Raw genomic sequence first — 18,911 nt, 5'->3', positions numbered from 1 at the left:
AGAAGGTTGGATGTAATGCCGTGAAGGATCTGGGAGATGATACAGGCAGCTTTGAACCTAATTCTGTCAGCGACTGGGAGCCAGTGAAGTTTGGCAAGGTAAGCGGAGACACTGTCATGTTTGTTAAGTTTGAAAATGAGTTTTGCCGCAGCGTTCTGAGCTTTTTGAAGTTTCCTTAGGAGCTGTGATTTGATGCCGAAGAAGAGAATGTTGCAGTAATCAATGTGCGGCAAGACAAGCATTTGTACCAGGAAAAAGAACGCGGTTTGGTTGAACTGTGACCTTATTAGTCGGAGCTGTCTCATTTTGAATAGTGTTGTTTTCCAGAGATAATTAATGTGGGAGGAGAAAGTCAGTAAACAGTCAAGGTGAATGCCAAGCACTTTGTCCTTGGATTCCACCGTGAGTACTGTGGCTTTGTCTACTGAAACTGATGGAGGCACCGAGATTCCTGGAATATGAAACCCCTGTTTCTCCTTTCCTCCAGGGTATACATGTTCAGTTTAGTAAGTCTCTCCTTGTACGTCTTGCAACGCAAATTCCATACCATTTATATTTCAACAAATCTTTGCAGCTTTTCTTTGCACATCTTCCAGTCTTTTTACATCCTTAGCAAGATACAGCATCCAAAACCGAACACAATACTCCAAGTGGGGCCTAACTAATGACTTGTAGAGGGGCATCAACACCTCCTTTCTTCTGCTGGTTATACCCCTCTCTATGCAGCCTAGCAACCTTCTGACCATGGCCACCGCCTTGTTGCATTGTTTCTTCACCTTTAGATCCTTGGGCACCATCACTCCAAGGTCCCTCTCCTGAGTCGAGCTTACCAATCTCTTCCTTCCTAGCCAGTATCTCTCTTTTGGGCTTCTGCACACCAAGTGCATCACTCTGCACTTCTTGGCATTAAATTTTAACTAAAATAGATCTGGGGTAAATACAACGTCCTGGTTTCAAAAATACGTTACCAAGTACTCAAACGAAACCTTTATGCTTCACCGTAACTACTTATTTCTTTTTTCGTTTTTATGCTTGCTGTGAACTATACATCAGAAGTGAAACAGCAGACGTGATAGCAAATAGCTAATGTTGTCAAAAGTGCTCAGTAAAAATATGCTGCTACGGCTGGACTGCTGGCAAGCAAGCACGAACCAATCAAAACATCATTGCACTCATCACCCTACCTCCCACCATAAGATCATATCAGGAGAATCCCCCAGTTATATGAACAACCTGATTGACCTCCCAATTAGAAATAGAACAATGTCATCGTGAACATACCTCAATCTACACCTCCCAAACTGCAAAGGTGTCAAGTACAAAACATACTATGCATCCAGTTTCTCCTTTCTGGGTAGTCAACTTTGGAATGCTCTCCCAAGACCCATCCGAGCTATTAATAACTATTTACCTTTCAGGAAAATGTTAAAGTCCCATTTTTTCAAGCAAGTTACCCTAATGGACCAGCTTAATTCCACCAGATCACCTACGATACTCCTGCTAAGACATTGACGCTTACTCTGACCCTAATGTTATACTCAATCCCTCATTTTCTTCCCTCCATCCTTTACCATTTCCCTCCCATTCTCCTTCCCTTTCACCTATCATATCCTTGTCTACCTTCCCTATTCTAGTTCATTACGTTCTTTTCACATGTCCTTTGTAATGCCTTTCATAATGTAAGTAGTTATGATCATCACAATTTATAATACTGTTCCTACATTTCCTTGTTTTTACCATGTAAGATGCTTTCTTTTACTGTGTAAGCCGCACTGGACCTGCTGTATTTATTTTATTTATTTGTTACTTATATCCCACATTTTCCCACTCATGCAGGCACAATGTGGCTTACAGAGAATTAAATAAGAGTACAAAGTTAAAAGCTTAGGCAAGCATAGAAGAAGCAAATAGGAGGGGAGAAACTAACAGCGTGAACTAGGCAGGGTAAGGGACAACGGATGCATCAATCAACATGGTAAGTTGGGGGGTAAGTCTTAGCAAAGAGGAATGTCTTTAACAACTTCTTAAAAAGGGCATGGTCCACTTGAGCTTTAAGGTGACGAGGTAATGTGTTCCAGTGTTTGGGACTCCAATAATGGAAGGACGAGGCGAAGATTTTTCTTGTATGTGGGAAAGAGCGGGGTACAAATGTAATAAATAAATAAATACTAATAGTCATTGATCTAACAGTCAACATGTATCCATAGGATCTTTTAAACGTATAGATGCAGTATTCACTTAGCTTCAAATTGCCTGGAGTGGGGTTAGAGTGGATCCTATGCTCTTCAGCAGTAACAGCTTTCACAGGTGTAGTCCGTGCTCAAATAAGTGCTTGTGTCCGTGCTGTGATAAAATCCTTCCAAATCATATGCAAATCAGTTCATTGTTTGATCCCAACACAACGTGTGTTTCGCTCTTAGATCGTCCTCAGGAGAACTCATAAGATGAACCGGACCCTCACTCATAAAGAACTGCAAAAATGTAATATACATCACATTAGCCTGCTAATCCTCTCGCCACATATAAACTTCAATCTCCATAGCAGACAATATTCGCAATGCTCATTCATAAAAAAAAAAAATGCTTTTCAAATTCCAAAGCCTACCTGAAAGGTGCGTCGCTTTGCTCCCCCGCGTCCAGCAAAAGACGCCAACGCCTGCGCACTGGTAAATAAATGCATCACCCATGATGTCACCACCTGTCATCCGTGCAGCCATTCAATCTACTACTACTACTTAACATTTCTAGAGCGCTACTAGCGTTACGCAGCGCTGTACAGTTTAACAAAGAAGGACAGTCCCTGCTCGAAGGAGCTTACAATCTAAAGGACGAAATGTCAAGTTGGGGCAGTCGAGATTTCCTGAATTAGAGGTGTAGTGGTTAGGTGCTGAAGGCGACATTGAAGAGGTGGGCTTTGAGCAAGGATTTGGGCAGGGAGGGGGCCTGGCGTATGGACTCAGGGAGTTTATTCCAAGCACGGGGTGAGGCGAGGCAGAAAGGGCCCTTTTGCTTGAGGGCCACCACAAACCAAGCTCTGTCCCCCCCCCCCCCCCCCCCATTTCCCTAGCTGCTGAAGCTGTGTGGATCAAACATTGGATAAGACTGTGACCCCTGTGGCCCACCTCATTCCGCTGCCTGTGACTGTGGCTGTACAGAACTGGTGGTGGTCTGTCTGATACCACAGCCTCTCTGCACTCGTACTTGGATTAGAAGCTCCTCAGGGAAGGAACACTATGATTTTGATTGATCTTGTACAGGGGCAGTGCTGTTATCTGTACAGAGGGGAATTCAGAAAGAGAAAAGCAAACTGAAACCCCCCTTCGCATGATTTTGTAAAACAAAACACCATTTTCTTGTGCTCTGGTTTTATTTTCCTCTTGTTACGGAAAAAAATAGATCTGATTATTTTTCATGATGATTATATTTTTGAGTAATTGATTTAATACTGCTTTTATGTTTTTCTTGGGTGGTGTTTTTTGCCTTTCTTCCCTTCTCTCTATTTGTCCTCTACTGTTGTTAAGCTGCTGAAGTTTGCTTGCTGTACGGTGGCCCCTGCTGGCCAAAGTGGGGTATGACTGTATTGTTTAATTTCCCATCTTAATTGATCTTGTTGCCTGTATGTTAAAGACTTTTTCCTTTTACTTTTTGGAGGTCTGTGGCTAAATGAGAGTGGTACATTTGAAATGTCATATACTAGTTAAATGGTTTCAGTGTTATTTGTCAAATAGGACCCATGCAGAGAAGTGCGGTTCAGACAGGTCGGTTCGTAAGGGGAAAGAGAAATGGGAGTTGACTTACTGCCTTTCTGTGGTTTTTGCAACTACATTCAAAGTGGTTTATATATATTCAGGTACTTATTTTTTGTACCAGGGGCAATGGAGGGTTAAGTGACTTGCCCAGAGTCACAAGGAGCTGCAGTGGGAACTGAACTCAGTTCCCACTGCACTAACCACTAGGCTACTCCTCCACTCATTCCACCAATAAGAGCCATCCTCATCAGTGATGTCACAATGGCTTGATTGCCCATACCTGGCTGACTTCTGATATTGTGATGTCATAAGGGAAAGGGAAATGGGACTTGATATACCGCCTTCCTGAGGTTTTTGCAACTACATTCAAAGCAGTTTACATATATTCAGGTACTTATTTTGTACCAGGGGCAATGGAGGGTTAAGTGACTTGCCCAGAGTCACAAGGAGCTGCAGTGGGAACTGAACTCAGTTCCCCAGGATCAAAGTCCACTGCACTAACCACTAGGCTACTCCTCAACTCATTCCACCAATAAGAGACAACCTCATCAGTGATGTCACAATGGCTTGATTGCCTGATACTTGGCTGACTTCTGATATTGTGATGTCATAAGGGAAAGGGGAAAGGGAAATGGGACTTGATATACCGCCTTTCTGAGGTTTTTGCAACTACATTCAAAGCGGTTTACATATATTCAGGTACTTATTTTGTACCAGGGACAATGGAGGGTTAAGTGACTTGCCCAGAGTCACAAGGAGCTGCAGTGGGAATCGAACTCAGTTCCCCAGGATCAAAGTCCACTGCACTAACCACTAGGCTACTCCTCCACTAGCAACATTCCATGTAGAAGCCTGCCCTTGCAGATCAGCAATGCGGCTGCGCAGGCTTCTGTTTCTGTGAGTCTCAGAAACAGAAGCCTGCGTGGCCGTGTTGCTGATCTGCAAGGGCAGGCTTCTACATGGAATGTTGCTAGTGGAATAGCAACATTAACATTCCATGTAGAATCTCAAATAGTAGCAACATTCCATGTAGAATCTTAAATAGGGAAATGGGACTTGATATACTGCCTTTCTGAGGTTTTTGCAACTACATTCAAAGCGGTTTACAAATATTCAGGTACTTATTTTGTACCAGGGGTAATGGAGGGTTAAGTGACTTGCCCAGAGTCACAAGGAGCTGCAGTGGGAATCGAACTCAGTTCCCCAGGATCAAAGTCCGCTGCACTAACCACTAGGCTACTCCTCCAGTCAGAGGATTGAATTGGATTCATTAGGTTCAAAAGTATATTGCGGTGTATCAAACCAAAGGGTTTACAATAAAAGAAAATAAACATACATCATACAAAATATACAGTACAGGTTCCAAATTACAGTCACTAAAATACTTTTTCAAATACATGTACACCATTAACCACTCGCAGTGGTATGACTGAAATAATAACTTGTAAAATTGCCTAATCTTTATAAAGTCCTTAATCAACTATAGCATTGCTGAAACAGTAAAATCTTTAAAAATTTACGAAAGGCATAATAAGACAAATCAGAAAAAGTATTCATCCAAGAATTCCATAGAGGGTCCAACATATGGAAAAACCCGTTTCCGAGTCAATGACAACCTAACCAGTCTACTTTGCGAGGCGTGCAGTGCCCGCAAAGGAGAATACTTACAGATTTTCCTAGATAAGTTCAAGGCTTTACAAGCAAACCACAACACTGAATTCCATCCACTTTGAAACTGATAACCAATGACGTTCACACAAAATTGCAGTAATATGGTCTGATTTTTTAGCTCCAGTAATCATAGTAACGTAGTAGATGACGGCAGAAAAAGACCTGCACGGTCCATCCAGTCTGCCCAACGAGATAATTTCACGTGTACTACTTTTTGTGTATACCTTACCTTGATTTGCATCTGCCATTGTCAGGGCACAGACTGTACAAGTCTGCCCAGCACTAGCCCCGCCTCCCAACCACCAGCCCCGCCTCCCACCACTGGCTGTGGCACAGACCGTATAAGTCTGCCCAGCACTATCCCCGCCTCCCAACCACCAGCCCCGCCTCCCACCACTGGCTCTGGCACAGACCGTATAAGTCTGCCCAGAACTATCCCTGCCTCCCACCACTGGCTCTGGCACAGACCGTATAAGTCTGCCCAGCACTATCCCCGCCTCCCAACCACCGGCTCTGGCACAGACTGTATAAGTCTGCCCAGCACTATCCCCGCCTCCCAACCACCAGCCCCGCCTCCCAACCACCGGCTCTGGCACAGACCGTATAAGTCTGCCCAGCACTATCCCCGCCTCCCAACCACCAGCCCCGCCTCCCAACCACCGGCTCTGGCACAGACCGTATAAGTCTGCCCAGCACTATCCCTGCCTCCCACCACTGGCTCTGGCACAGACCGTATAAGTCTGCCCAGCACTATCCCCGCCTCCCAACCACCGGCTCTGGCACAGACCGTATAAGTCTGCCCAGCACTATCCCTGCCTCCCACCACTGGCTCTGGCACAGACCGTATAAGTCTGCCCAGCACTATCCCCGCCTCCCAACCACCAGCCCTGCCTCCCAACCACCGGCTCTGGCACAGACCGTATAAGTCTGCCCAGCACTATCCCTGCCTCCCACCACTGGCTCTGGCACAGACCGTATAATTCTGCCCAGCACTATCCCCGTCTCCCAACCACCAGCCCCGCCTCCCAACCACCGGCTCTGGCACAGACCGTATAAGTCTGCCCAGCACTATCCCTGCCTCCCACCACTGGCTCTGGCACAGACCGTATAAGTCTGCCCAGCACTATCCCCGCCTCCCAACCACCGGCTCTGGCACAGACCGTATAAGTCTGCCCAGCACTATCCCTGCCTCCCACCACTGGCTCTGGCACAGACCGTATAAGTCTGCCCAGCACTATCCCCGCCTCCCAACCACCAGTCCCGCCTCCCACCACTGGATCTGGCACAGACCGTATAAGTCTGCCCAACACTATTCCCCACCTCCCCACCACCAGCCCTGCCTCCCAGCACCGGCTCTGCCACCCAATCTCTGTTGTGCAGCTGTATTTTGTACCAGCTGCAACCTTTGTAAACTGTCTTTACTAGAGCTAATCAGTAGTGAATTACAATAATCCAATCTACTAGCAATGAAAACATGTACCAGTTTCAACAATTTATTTATTTATTTATTTTAGTAAATATGGGCTTCAATTGACATAACATATGCAGGTAATAAAAACAAGTTTTTGTTTTCTACATGACCTTTTTGTAATTTAAATGTCAAATCACTATCGCATTGGACGCCCAAAGTGACTGTGTCTTGAGAAAGAGATAAAGAATGACCACACATTTCTGGCAAACCTCTTAAAACATTTACGTCTACGTGAAAGCAACATAGCTGAAGACTTGTCCACATTTACATCCAGTCTGCAAGGATCTGAAGCTTGCTGTTGAACTCCGCAGGGGTCGATGTTATCAGCCACTCGTTTTAATTTGCATCTCTCTCCTTGTTGACAGTTTAAGGATCTCTCTAAGGACATATATAGATGATGACGTATATAGATCTCTCTAAGGACCTATATAGATGATGACATATATAGATCTCTCTAAGGACCTATATAGATGATGACGTATATAGATCTCTCTAAGGACCTATATAGATGATGATGTATATAGATCTCTCTAAGGACCTATATAGATGATGACGTATATAGATCTCTCTAAGGACGTATATAGATGATGACGTATATAGATGATGACGTATATAGATCTCTCTAAGGACCTATATAGATGATGATGTATATAGATCTCTCTAAGGATGTATATAGATGATTACCCCAATTGTAAAAGACTTAAATGTAAATCGATATATGCATCTAGCTCCTCCTACATCTGCAAGCAACTTTGGAACGCACCACCAAACGCCATAAAAACAACACACGATCTGGCAGCCTTCCGAAATTACTAAAGACTTAACCTATTCAAAGAGACTTATCAAAAGGAGCCTTCATAAAAGACCTGATATCATAACTCTACCAGAATAAGTGATATTGAACTATGTTTATTTGGTTACTTTTAATCACATTGTCATTATTGAACGTTATATATTACCCTTGTTCTCAAATACCTGTAATGAACTGTGTATCTGTTTTCTTCTAATTCACTTTTATTTTCCTGTACTTTAATTGTAATAATTCTCTGTACTTCTCATTCCGGAAATGACGATCGTCATTACGGCATAATGTAAGCCACATTGAGCCTGCAAAGAGGTGGGAAAATGTGGGATACAAATGCAGCAAATAAATAAATAAATGATATGATCATTCCTTCATGTGTTGATGATGCTTCTGAGGCAATAAAGGTGCTGCCTGACCCAGTCCTAAAAATGGCTTGTGCCTGATTTCACGGCTACAAACATTTTCATAGGGATTAATCCTAGATCAAGTAGTAGTGGATGACAAAATGCTATACACATTACATACAGGTATTTTCTCTGTTCCTAGAGGGCTCACAATCTATATATATAATATATAATATATATATATATTTTTTTTTTTTGGTACCTGGGGCAATGGAGGATTGAGTAGGTCACAAGGAGCTGCAGTGGGAGGAATTGAACCCAGGGGCTCCAGGATCAAAGCCCGCTGAACTAACCATTAAGCTACTCCTTCTGTCATGAAGTGTAATACTTGGGTGAAAAGTTGCCATTGAACCTTATGTTTAGCAGCTGATTGTGAAATCATTTTTCAAGTTTAGGCCTCTGTGGAGGTTATGGCAGAGGCCTTTCGCTTAGTGACGCATCATGTATTCTTTCACCAACTGACTTGTTGTAATGCTGTACTTCCAGGGCTGTTGGTTACCACAAATAAAGGGCTTGGCTGTTCAGTTCCTAATGGAGGTAAGAGTGACTGAGCATATTACTCCAGTATTAATCAGTTTCTTTTGGTTCCCGGTAGTGGTTGCTTGGGAGCTTAGCCGAATTTAGGTGGCAGAGCCGGTGGTGGGAGGAGGGGCTAGTGGTTGGGAGGCGGGGATAGTGCTGGGCAGACTTATACGGTCTGTGCCAGAGCTGGTGGTGGGAGGCGGGACTGGTAGTTGGGAGGCGGGGATAGTGCTGGGCAGACTTATACGGTCTGTGCCAGAGCTGGTGGTGGGAGGCGGGACTGGTAGTTGGGAGGCGGGGATAGTGCTGGGCAGACTTATACGGTCTGTGCCAGAGCTGGTGGTGGGAGGCGGGACTGGTAGTTGGGAGGCGGAGATAGTGCTGGGCAGACTTATACGGTCTGTGCCAGAGCTGGTGGTGGGAGGCGGGGCTGGTGGTTGGGAGGCGGAGATAGTGCTGGGCAGACTTTTACGGTCTGTGCCAGAGCTGGTGGTGGGAGGTGGGGCTGGTGGTTGGGAGGCGGGGATAGTGCTGGGCAGACTTATACGGTCTGTGCCAGAGCTGGTGGTGGGAGGTGGGGCTGGTGGTTGGGAGGCGGGGATAGTGCTGGCCAGACTTATACAGTCTGTGCCCTGAAGAGGACAGGTACAAATAAAAAAGTAGCACATATGAATTTATCTTGTTGGGCAGACTGGATGGACCGTGCAGTTCTTTTTCTGCCATCATCTACTATGTTACTATGAGTCAAATTTAAGATATCGGTCACATTGTTTAAGAAGATTAGACTTGAGGGAGGAGGATCAAATATGGGTGATTGTCCATGCTGGTTCCTCTATATTGCGAATTACCATAGAGTAGGAGCCAAGGAGGGATTTCTCAACTCTTGGTGGTTCCTTCTTGTGGCCCGATGGACCATCGTGTGCAGCACCCTGCTGAAATGCTTTCTAAATAGCTCAGCTTACTCCGCTGTAATGAAGGGAATGCACCACTTAAGATTTAGAGAATGACAGTGGGATGGGGTGGACCCACAGGGACAGGGACAGAGCCTGAGGGGATGGAGTGGGGATGGGGACAAACTTTGTCCCCATGTTATTTTCTACTTTGAAACCTGTTAATGAGCTGGACTATTTATGTTTGAGTGATGCAGACCACAATATTTTGATTTTTTGGAAAAACAAGCAAATATGTCTGGCCACAACTAGCAACATTTGCATGGGGGATCGTGTACATTCCTGCTACCAGCACATCATATAAGAAGACATCTTCTGTTGCAGGAAGGACTGTAGAAGACAGGAGAGCTAGACTGAATCCTGAGATTGTTGATGACTTATTCATCCACAGATTAAAAAATCATAACAGTGCTTCATAGGGCATATTTCTCCCCAGCTAGGGCATACAGAATGGGTTGTATTTTCTGGACATTTTAACAGGGTGGATTAGAATTCCTTGTGGTAGTAGAAGTCAGCTATTGTTGGGGTTGGGTGGGGGGGTGGGGGGTGGGGGGGGGTTGGGGTGGTTATTATAGTTGCTGGTTGTTCTTATTGTTTTTTTTTTTGTTACATTTGTACCCCGCGCTTTCCCACTCATGGCAGGCTCAATGCGGCTTACATGGGGCAATGGAGGGTTAAGTGACTTGCCCAGAGTCACAAGGAGCTGCCTGTGCCTGAAGTGGGAATCGAACTCAGTTCCTCAGTTCCCCAGGACCAGAGTCCACCACCCTAACCACTAGGCCACTCCTCCACTGTTGCTACTATTGGAGATTCTACATGGAATGTTGCTATTCCACTAGCAACATTCCATGTAGAAGTCGGCCCTTGCAGATCACCAATGTGGCCGCGCAGGCTTCTGCTTCTGTGAGTCTGATGTCCTGCACGTACGTGCAGGACGTCAGACTCACAGAAGCCTGCGCAGCCTTCTACATGGAATGTTGCTAGTGGAATAGCAACATTCCATGTAGAATCTCCAATAGTAGCAACATTCCATGTAGAATCTCCAATAGTATCTATTTTATTTTTGCTACATTTGTACCCTGCGCTTTCCCACTCATGGCAGGACGTCAGACTCACAGAAACAGAAGCCTGCACAGCCTTCTACATGGAATGTTGCTAGTGGAATAGCAACATTCCATGTAGAATCTCCAATAGTAGCAACATTCCATGTAGAATCTCCAATAGTATCTATTTTATTTTTGTTACATTTGTACCCTGCGCTTTCCCAGTCATGGCAGGCTCAATGGGGCTTACATGGGGCAATGGAGGGTTAAGTGACTTGCCCAGAGTAACAAGGAGCGGCCTGTGCCTGAAGTGGGAATCGAACTCAGTTCCTCAGTTCCCCAGGACCAGAGTCCACCACCCTAACCACTAGGCCACTCCTCCACTCTATTTGTGATATATAAACAACAGTTGCACAGTATATTGTTCCATTTTATACTTTAATAAAAAGATTTAAATATAAAATCATAAGTGTTTGAGGCTTCTGCAGATGAGGACAGAGCCCACGGGGATGGGACGGGGACAGAACCTGCGGAGATGGTGTGGGGACGGAGACAGAACCTGCGGGGTCAAGGACGGGTTCAAACTTTGTCCCCATGCCATTCTCTATTAAAATGGTCATCGTGAACGGAGAAGCAAGTGTAATGGTTAGAGCAGTGGGCTGAGAACCAGAGAAGCCCGCTTTAAATCCTACTGTGACTCTTTGTGACCTTGAGCAAGTCACTTGATCCCCCATTGCCTCAGGTACAAACTTGTTAAGCCCTCCAGGGACAGAAAAATACCTTCTGTACTTGAATGTGACTCGCCGTGAGCTACTACTGAAAAAGGTATAAGCCAAATCCAACCACAGCAAAAAGAGAAACCCAAAAAGAGATAATTACAGGCACTAGCACTTAGATCCTGAAGCTGAAGACGAGGACCGATAACACTAATGGGGAATTCTCATGATTGCATCATAACTAGGAATGCACTGAGAACATTTTGTAATGTCATTTCCTGTGCACGACACTCTTCTTCCTTGTTCCTCGGTCTTTCGTCCACTCTATGTAATCCCTACACGACACGGGGTCTTTTTCAGTCGGTAACTAGCCCCTGGAGATTGGTAGTAGGGGATGGGCTGTCGTGTGAAATGAATGCCATCTGCTGGTAATAGTTCACTCTCTTCTTAAACGTTACACAGTGGGCCCTCTTTTCCCCTTAGGGGGCATTCAGAAACTATTACGCGTGCGTGAGCCATTGAGCACGCACAACCTATCAGGAAAAGGATGCGCTATTAACGACATTCATTGGAAATTTAAACAAACAAACAAAAAAACTCCAAACGAAAATGTCATGAAACTTTTCTGGGTGCCTATCCCGAGTTGATAGCTTCTTAACATCGATGTAGCTATACCTTTCCCACCGTTTCTTGGTAGCTCTTATGCAATGTGGCTCTTACACATTAGAGGTGGTTGCATCTGTGTTTCTGAAGTACTTTCATTGAGAAAGGAATTAATATCCTGTTGGGATGAAAGATGGTGTATAAATCTAAATAAATAAATTGCCACCTTGAGCGTGTTTGCAAAGTAGGGCTATATGTTAGAAATAAAAAGGCAGATTGCTTTTTCAAGTGTGGTTGAATTTGTGGTTTCAACTAACTAGATTCTGGCTTCTTCTGTTTACTAAGGTGCGCTAGCATTTTTAGCGTGTGCTAAAAATGAGCACATGCTAACCATGTAGACGCCCATAGAAATATTATAGGCGTCTACACGGTTAACGCACACTAAAAACACTAAAACGCCTCTAGCGCGGCTTAGTAAACTGATGCCTCAATTGTCGTCCTCTCTTGTGTGTTGCAGCCTTTGGAACTGCTCTGGCACTCCCTAGATGAATGGCTCGCTCTGATCGCCACCGAACTGACGAAGAACAGAAGCGATTCCAGTAGCAGCATTGCTTCCCTGTTACTCATACAGAAGGGGGCAAGTCAGCAAGACCCCGCTTCCCCTTGTCCATCAGACGTCATAGGAGCCGAGAGCAGTGGAGAGCTGGCGGCGACCCCTAGAGAATCTCTAAGCCACGAGCTTGTTGAGAAACCGGATGCAGGTGCGGACGGAGAGGACGTGATCTCCGTGACGGCCAACCGGCTGAGCGCAGTCATCCAGGCCTTCTACATGTGCTGCTCCTGTCAGATGCCTCTGGGGTAAGGGGGTCTTTTCCGGTCATCCCTGTGAAAATGCCACCAGCCTGGGAAAATCAGGAATCTGTTTCTGATAATTTTATCAAACTGATTTTATTATTTGATGCTTTTCGTTTGATTTCAGTCTTCAGTAGAGCATACAATGAACCACATCATTTAAAAGTACATTAGGACCATATGTAGGAAAGTTGACTTAGTATTAAAGTAGGGCTTCATTTCAATGAAAATTTTTAATTGTGGTTAATTGCACAGTTAAAAATTTTAATCTTGTGATTAAAGGTGGGGCATAGACAGCAGTCCATTGGAGGGGGGACGGGGGGGACACAGGAGAGGGGGCACGCATTTCCTCTTCCTTCCCCTATTAGATATCATACCTTTCTTGGTGGGGATGCCAAAGCCCCCACCCCTCCCCCCTATGGGTCTCCCTCACGGTTCTCCCTGAATACCCTTCATCCTCCATCTGCACGCACACATGTTTTGTCCAGCATCTCTCCCTCCCCTTCTGTCTGCCAGTGGCTCTTTCTCCCCTTCCCTTCCCTTCCTTTCAAACCCAACCCGGTTTACCTTTGCAAAAGTCTTTGCCTTGCAGCACCAGCAGCAGCCATATGGAAAGGCTGCCAGCAGCCTGCACTGGTCCTTTCCCTCTGACCCGTCCTACGCTCTTCTGACCAGGAAGTCACCTCAGAAAGGAGCAGGACAGGTCAGAGGTCTGGGAGGGGAAGGAGAGATTTATTTATTTATTTGTAGCATTTATATCCCGCTCGATAGCAGGTTCAGTGCGGCTTACAAGTGTGGTACAAAGTATCATGGCGATAATACAAGTATGGTACAATGTATCACAGAGCTAGCACAGTTATATAGGATGTGACATTAGTAAGAGATGTGAGGAAAGGATAGGGGTATGGGTACTGGTGGTGTGGGTTAGGTTTGAGAGTTGAAGTTGGGTTGATTGGGTAGGCTTGTTTGAAGAGGTAAGTCTTCAACAGCTTTCGGAAGGGTAGGTGTTCATTTGTTTTTCGGATATGTCGTGGTAGGGCGTTCCAGAGTTGGCTGCCTATAACTGAGAAATTTGATGCGTAGTAGGGTTTTGTATTTAAGGCCTTTGCATGCCCTAATTATCTTATGAAAAAAAGATGCCAGACCAATTGTGTTTGTGGGGGGAGAGAAGGAGGTTAATTATTAATCGCAATTACATTTTAAAATCACAATTAAATAACGTGTTAACTGCGATTAATGTGCAGCCTTATATTAAAGTGATTGCAAGTTCCGGCCTTTGTTTCCCATGTCTGGCAGATCTGTTGCCACAGTTTCACTGTCAGGACGAGAGGGAGGCAGGAAGTCTGAGTCTAGATCTATCCTGATTGACTGATGTTCTACCATGGTGTTCTGGGGAAAGCCGGGCAAGCAGTGTGCATCTTTAGTGTACAATAGAGTAAGATTTGGGAATATAAGCCTTTATCTCAGCTACAAAATGACCTATTATGAAAAGGATATTCTCATTCTTTGAAAACAAGCAGTTCATTAAAGTCACATAAGAGAATGTAACCACTAGTAAAAAAGGCCCGTTTCTGCCTGAAATGAAACGGGCGCTAGCGGGCACGGGACTCCCTTCCCCTCCCCTTACGCTACTATCCCTGGTGGTGTAGAGGTACCTGTTCGCTCGGGGCAGGAAAGAAAGAGCCCCCCTGTTTCCTGCCCGTAGCGCTGCTAATAGCTGCCCTGCTGCATCCTTTGCGAGTCCGGCTCTCGGCGTTTCAAAATGGTCGCCGAGAGTTGAAGTCTGGCGAGGCTGCTTCAACTCTCGGCGGCCATTTTGAAATGCCGAGAGCCGGACTCACACAGGATGCAGCAGGGCAGCTAGCAGCAGCGCTCCGAGCAGGAAAGCGGGGGCTCTTTCTTTCCTGCCTGCCCCGAGCGAACAGGTACCTCCACACCACCAGGGATAGTAGCGTAAGGGGAGAGGAGGTAATGGGGGGAAGAGGGGGCGACCGGGGGCGGTAGCGTGAAAGGGGCGGGGTGATGGGCACGTCCTCGGCGGCTTGCTTTTGTTAGGCTGTGTGCAGCGATTCGTTGGAAGGGGAGGAGTGTTCCCCTACTCCTCCCCGTTCGTTCATTTACGTTGTTGTGTACATGTTCCGCCCTTGACGTCATGACATGTGACGCGAGGGCGGGGCATGGAGACATGGTGAGTGTTGTGGCTTCACCACCATGAACTTACGAACCGGTGTCTGAGTGGCTACAGTGACGTCAGTGTCTTCAGAATGTTGAGGGTGCGTTTTATTATAGTAGATGGGCTGTGCTGAATAGGCATCTGTTCCAGAACCTCGTAGAGAGAGAACTGAATTAAGCAGAAAATACCCCAACACTTCAAAAACAGAAAGCAGTGACAGCTGAGGGTCTGGGCACTGATACAAAAACATGGCAAAAAATAACTTCCACTGATTATCACTCAAGAACTGAAACTCTAAACACGGAAGAAGATATGCACCGCCATATTTCCGTTAACCAACTGCATTGCAGGAGGAAAAGGACCTCAACTAGCGAAAGAGTTCTTTACCACTTGTAACAATGTGGTTTCAAATAACTGCTTTTAACGTCAGTTTGATCACCGGTCCCAAAAAGCTCCTTCCTGCCACCATTTACGACCCTTTATTATATGCTGGTCAAAATCATTCACATCAAAAAATTTCTTTATAACAAAATAAGAACATAAGCATTGCCATACTGGGACAGACCAAAGGTCCATCAAGCTCAGCATCCTATCTCCAACAGTGGCCAATCCAGGTCACAAATACCTGGCAGAACCCCAAAGAATAGCAAGATTCTAGAATCCTAAAGAGTAACAAGATTCCATGTAGAGCTCCAAAGAGTAGCAACATTCCATTCAGAATCCCAAGTACATAAGTACATAAGTATTGCCACACTGGGACAGACTAAAGGTCCATCAAGCCCAGCATCCTGTTTCCAACAGTGGCCAATCCAGGTCACAAATACCTGGCAGAACCCCAAAGAATAGCAAGATTCTAGAATCCTAAAGAGTAACAAGATTCCATGTAGACCCCCAAAGAATAGCAACATTCCATTCAGAATCCCAAGTACATAAGTACATAAGTATTGCCACACTGGGACAGACTAAAGGTCCATCAAGCCCAGCATCCTGTTTCCAACAGTGGCCAATCCAGGTCACAAATACCTGGCAGAACCCCAAAGAATAGCAAGATTCTAGAATCCTAAAGAGTAACAAGATTCCATGTAGAGCTCCAAAGAGTAGCAACATTCCATTCAGAATCCCAAGTACATAAGTACATAAGTATTGCCACACTGGGACAGACCAAAGGTCCATCAAGCTCAGCATCCTATCTCCAACAGTGGCCAATCCAGGTCACAAATACCTGGCAGAACCCCAAAGAATAGCAAGATTCTAGAATCCTAAAGAGTAACAAGATTCCATGTAGAGCTCCAAAGAGTAGCAACATTCCATTCAGAATCCCAAGTACATAAGTACATAAGTATTGCCACACTGGGACAGACTAAAGGTCCATCAAGCCCAGCATCCTGTTTCCAACAGTGGCCAATCCAGGTCACAAATACCTGGCAGAACCCCAAAGAATAGCAAGATTCTAGAATCCTAAAGAGTAACAAGATTCCATGTAGACCCCCAAAGAATAGCAACATTCCATTCAGAATCCCAAGTACATAAGTACATAAGTATTGCCACACTGGGACAGACTAAAGGTCCATCAAGCCCAGCATCCTGTTTCCAACAGTGGCCAATCCAGGTCACAAATACCTGGCAGAACCCCAAAGAATAGCAAGATTCTAGAATCCTAAAGAGTAACAAGATTCCATGTAGAGCTCCAAAGAGTAGCAACATTCCATTCAGAATCCCAAGTACATAAGTACATAAGTATTGCCACACTGGGACAGACTAAAGGTCCATCAAGCCCAGCATCCTGTTTCCAACAGTGGCCAATCCAGGTCACAAATACCTGGCAGAACCCCAAAGAATAGCAAGATTCTAGAATCCTAAAGAGTAACAAGATTCCATGTAGAGCTCCAAAGAGTAGCAACATTCCATTCAGAATCCCAAGTACATAAGTACATAAGTATTGCCACACTGGGACAGACTAAAGGTCCATCAAGCCCAGCATCCTGTTTCCAACAGTGGCCAATCCAGGTCACAAATACCTGGCAGAACCCCAAAGAATAGCAAGATTCTAGAATCCTAAAGAGTAACAAGATTCCATGTAGAGCTCCAAAGAGTAGCAACATTCCATTCAGAATCCCAAGTACATAAGTACATAAGTATTGCCACACTGGGACAGACTAAAGGTCCATCAAGCCCAGCATCCTGTTTCCAACAGTGGCCAATCCAGGTCACAAATACCTGGCAGAACCCCAAAGAATAGCAAGATTCTAGAATCCTAAAGAGTAACAAGATTCCATGTAGAGCTCCAAAGAGTAGCAACATTCCATTCAGAATCCCAAGTACATAAGTACATAAGTATTGCCACACTGGGACAGACTAAAGGTCCATCAAGCCCAGCATCCTGTTTCCAACAGTGGCCAATCCAGGTCACAAATACCTGGCAGAACCCCAAAGAATAGCAAGATTCTAGAATCCTAAAGAGTAACAAGATTCCATGTAGACCCCCAAAGAATAGCAACATTCCATTCAGAATCCCAAGTACATAAGTATATAAGTATTGCCACACTGGGACAGACTAAAGGTCCATCAAGCCCAGCATCCTGTTTCCAACAGTGGCCAATCCAGGTCACAAATACCTGGCAGAACCCCAAAGAATAGCAAGATTCTAGAATCCTAAAGAGTAACAAGATTCCATGTAGACCCCCAAAGAATAGCAACATTCCATTCAGAATCCCAAGTACATAAGTATATAAGTATTGCCAAAGGTCCATCAAGCCCAGCATCCTGTTTCCAACAGTGGCCAATCCAGGTCACAAATACCCGGCAAGATCCCAAAACAGTACAATACATTTTATGCTGCTTAACCTAGAAATAAGCAGTGGATTTTCCTAAGTCCATTTTAATAACGGCATATGGACTTTTCTTTTAGGAAGCTATCCAAACTTTTTTTTAAACCCCACTAAGCTAACTGCTTTTATTACATTCTCTGGCAAAGAATTCCAGAGTTTAATTACACATTGAGTGAAGAAGTATTTTCTCCTATTCGTTTTAAATTTACTACTTTGTAGCTTCATTGCCTGCCCCCTAGTCCTAGTATATTTGGAAAGAGTAAACAAGAGATTCACGTCTACCCGTTCCACTCCACTCACTATATTGCTGCTAACTATCCGCCAGAATGGACAGAAAATGGCGATGTTGGTGACAGCTGGATATGATCCCCTGATGAAGCCTCAGTGAAGCGGGTGCCTGTTGGGATCCGGCAAAGAAAAGTGTCACTAAAAATATGTTGTTGGGTTTTTTTTTTGACTGCTGTGATTGGGCAAAGTAGTTGGAATAATGCTTATATAAAAAAAGAAAAACAAGTTAAAAAGACAAGGTTGTTTGGTTCATAAAGATGATTTTTGATGTGAATGATTTTGACCAGCATATAATAAAGGTCGTAAACGCTGGCAGTAAGGTGGTTTTTGGGACCAGTGATCGAATTGACGTTAAAAGCTGTTATTTGAAACCACATTGTTACAAGTGGTAGCTCTCTGTGCTATTTGAGGTCCTTTTCCTCCTGCAATGCAGTGGGTTAATGGAAGTATGGCAGATTTTTACTGATACAAAAGTACAGTTTTAGGAAAAAGACAATATACCCAACAAGTTATTTTATCGTGTATTCATTAGTTAGGATTTTATTTACCACCCTGTGATTGGCTGAGAGAGACCTGGAGGGAGGGACGTCCAAAAAGTTTTGATTTGGACGTCCTCGCACGTCCCGATCCTGTGGGGGGGGGGGGCGGGGGGAGGACGCAAGCTGAAAACAGCCTTGGAGGGGACTGTTGAGAGAACTGTGGCTGTGGTCAGTTCAGGCAGGTAAGAAAAACAGGGAAGTTCTTTTTTTTTTTTCTTCTTCAGAGCGTCCTTCCTAATTGCCTTTTGTAAGCCTGCCGTTAACATGCAAAGCACTAAACAATGGAAATTTACACAA

The 18,911-nt window shown here is 44.9% G+C and overlaps 1 protein-coding gene across 3 annotated transcripts in view; it reads left to right on the top strand.

Annotated features, from left to right (window-relative positions):
• Positions 1 to 18,911, top strand: part of HACE1 (HECT domain and ankyrin repeat containing E3 ubiquitin protein ligase 1) — a 279,223-nt gene that overhangs the window by 160,822 nt on the left and 99,490 nt on the right. For 2 of the 3 annotated variants that reach the window (XM_030199163.1, XM_030199161.1), the window contains exons 12-13: positions 8,587 to 8,637; positions 12,452 to 12,792. In XM_030199163.1, coding sequence (XP_030055023.1) covers positions 8,587 to 8,637; positions 12,452 to 12,792 — 392 coding nt within the window. The remainder of the gene's footprint in view (positions 1 to 8,586; positions 8,638 to 12,451; positions 12,793 to 18,911) is intronic. The other variant, XM_030199162.1, reaches the window with a different exon arrangement.

The sequence above is a fragment of the Microcaecilia unicolor genome, chromosome 3 (assembly GCF_901765095.1).
Source record: "Microcaecilia unicolor chromosome 3, aMicUni1.1, whole genome shotgun sequence".
In the NCBI taxonomy this organism is placed as follows: Eukaryota; Metazoa; Chordata; class Amphibia; order Gymnophiona; family Siphonopidae; genus Microcaecilia; species Microcaecilia unicolor.
The sequence above is the reverse complement of the archived record's forward strand: the minus strand, read 5'-3'. Positions and strand labels throughout refer to the sequence as shown.